The following is a 1,299-nucleotide window of genomic DNA, read 5'->3' as shown; positions in this document are numbered from 1 at the left end:
TGCAGCACTTATTAGGTGGTATTTATATAGTGGAGCAGAAATGAGATATATGACCTGTTCTTTCTTTTCCCTAAGACAGAGTCTACTCTTTCTTTTATCTTTTGGATTTTGAGTTTAAAGCAAATATTACTGGCTAATTCCACATCTCTTTACCACATACTTGAAACAGGTGCAAAATTTCCTACCACTGATTGTCAGAATAGGTATCACATATTTTAGGTATAATCAGAGAATATATGTTTTGCTCAATCTACTGAAAATAATTTCACAACACTTAGGCTAGAGCAGGTTTAGCGATTCTGAAATGTTATTTCCAAATAGAACCAATGTCCACCCAGCTACTTTCCTCCTCCTTGGAATCCCAGGGCTGGAGGCTGCTCATGTCTGGATCTCCATCCCTTTTTGCCTGGTTTATCTACTGGCTGTGATGGGGAATTGTGTCCTTGTATTCATCATCAAGACACACCCGAGTCTTCATGAACCCATGCATCTCTTCCTCTGCATGCTCTCTGTGAATGACCTGATGCTTTGCACCACGGTGGTTCCCAAGATTCTCAGTCTCTTCTGGTTCGATGACAGAGAAATCAACTTTAAAGCTTGCCTCATCCAGATATTTTTCATCCACTCTTTGTCCACCATGGAGTCGGGATTCCTGTTGGCTATGGCCTTTGACCGATATGTGGCCATCTGCAACCCTCTGAGGCATTCCACCATCCTGACACGTGAAGTGATCATGGCTTTGAGTCTGGCCATTGTCCTACGTGGCGTTATTCTGCTGACTCCACATCCTTTCTTACTGATGTGGCTTCCCTATTGCAAAACCAACATCATTGCCCACACCTACTGTGAATTTATGGCCCTGATCAAACTGGCCTGTGCTAATACCAGGGTCCACAGATTATATGGCTTAATTCTTGCCTTCCTTACTGGTGGGCTGGACTTCATAATGATAATCTGCTCTTACATTCTCATTTTTCATGCTGTGTTTCGTCTCCCATCAAAGGAGGCCAGACTCAAGACCTTGAGCACATGTGGCTCACATGTTTGGGTCATCTTAGTGTTTTATACACCTGCCTTTTTCTCCTTTATCACCCACAGGTTTGGTCATAACATAGCTCCACACTTCCACATCCTTATAGCCAACATTTATCTTCTAATTCCTCCTATGATGAACCCTATCATCTATGGTGTTAAAACCAAAATTATCCGGCAAAGTATTCTTAAAATACTCACAAATATGTATGTTTGAGTTTGTATGATTTTTTAAAAAATTAATCAGCAAGACAGGTGTTACCATGG

At 41.4% G+C, this 1,299-nt stretch overlaps 1 protein-coding gene across 1 annotated transcript; it reads left to right on the top strand.

Moving 5' to 3' along the window:
• Window positions 1-304: 304 nt before the first annotated feature.
• On the top strand, window positions 305-1,214 carry LOC102775027 (olfactory receptor 52K1-like; the record flags this gene model as incomplete). Its single annotated transcript, XM_006777750.2, has 1 exon — window positions 305-1,214. A coding segment is annotated over exon 1 (910 nt), but the record flags the coding sequence as incomplete, so codon positions are not given.
• Between the last annotated feature and the right edge of the window lie 85 nt (window positions 1,215-1,299).

The sequence above is a fragment of the Myotis davidii genome, unplaced genomic scaffold, assembly GCF_000327345.1.
Source record: "Myotis davidii unplaced genomic scaffold, ASM32734v1 C63898335, whole genome shotgun sequence".
NCBI classification, from domain to species: Eukaryota; Metazoa; Chordata; class Mammalia; order Chiroptera; family Vespertilionidae; genus Myotis; species Myotis davidii.
The sequence above is the reverse complement of the archived record's forward strand: the minus strand, read 5'-3'. Positions and strand labels throughout refer to the sequence as shown.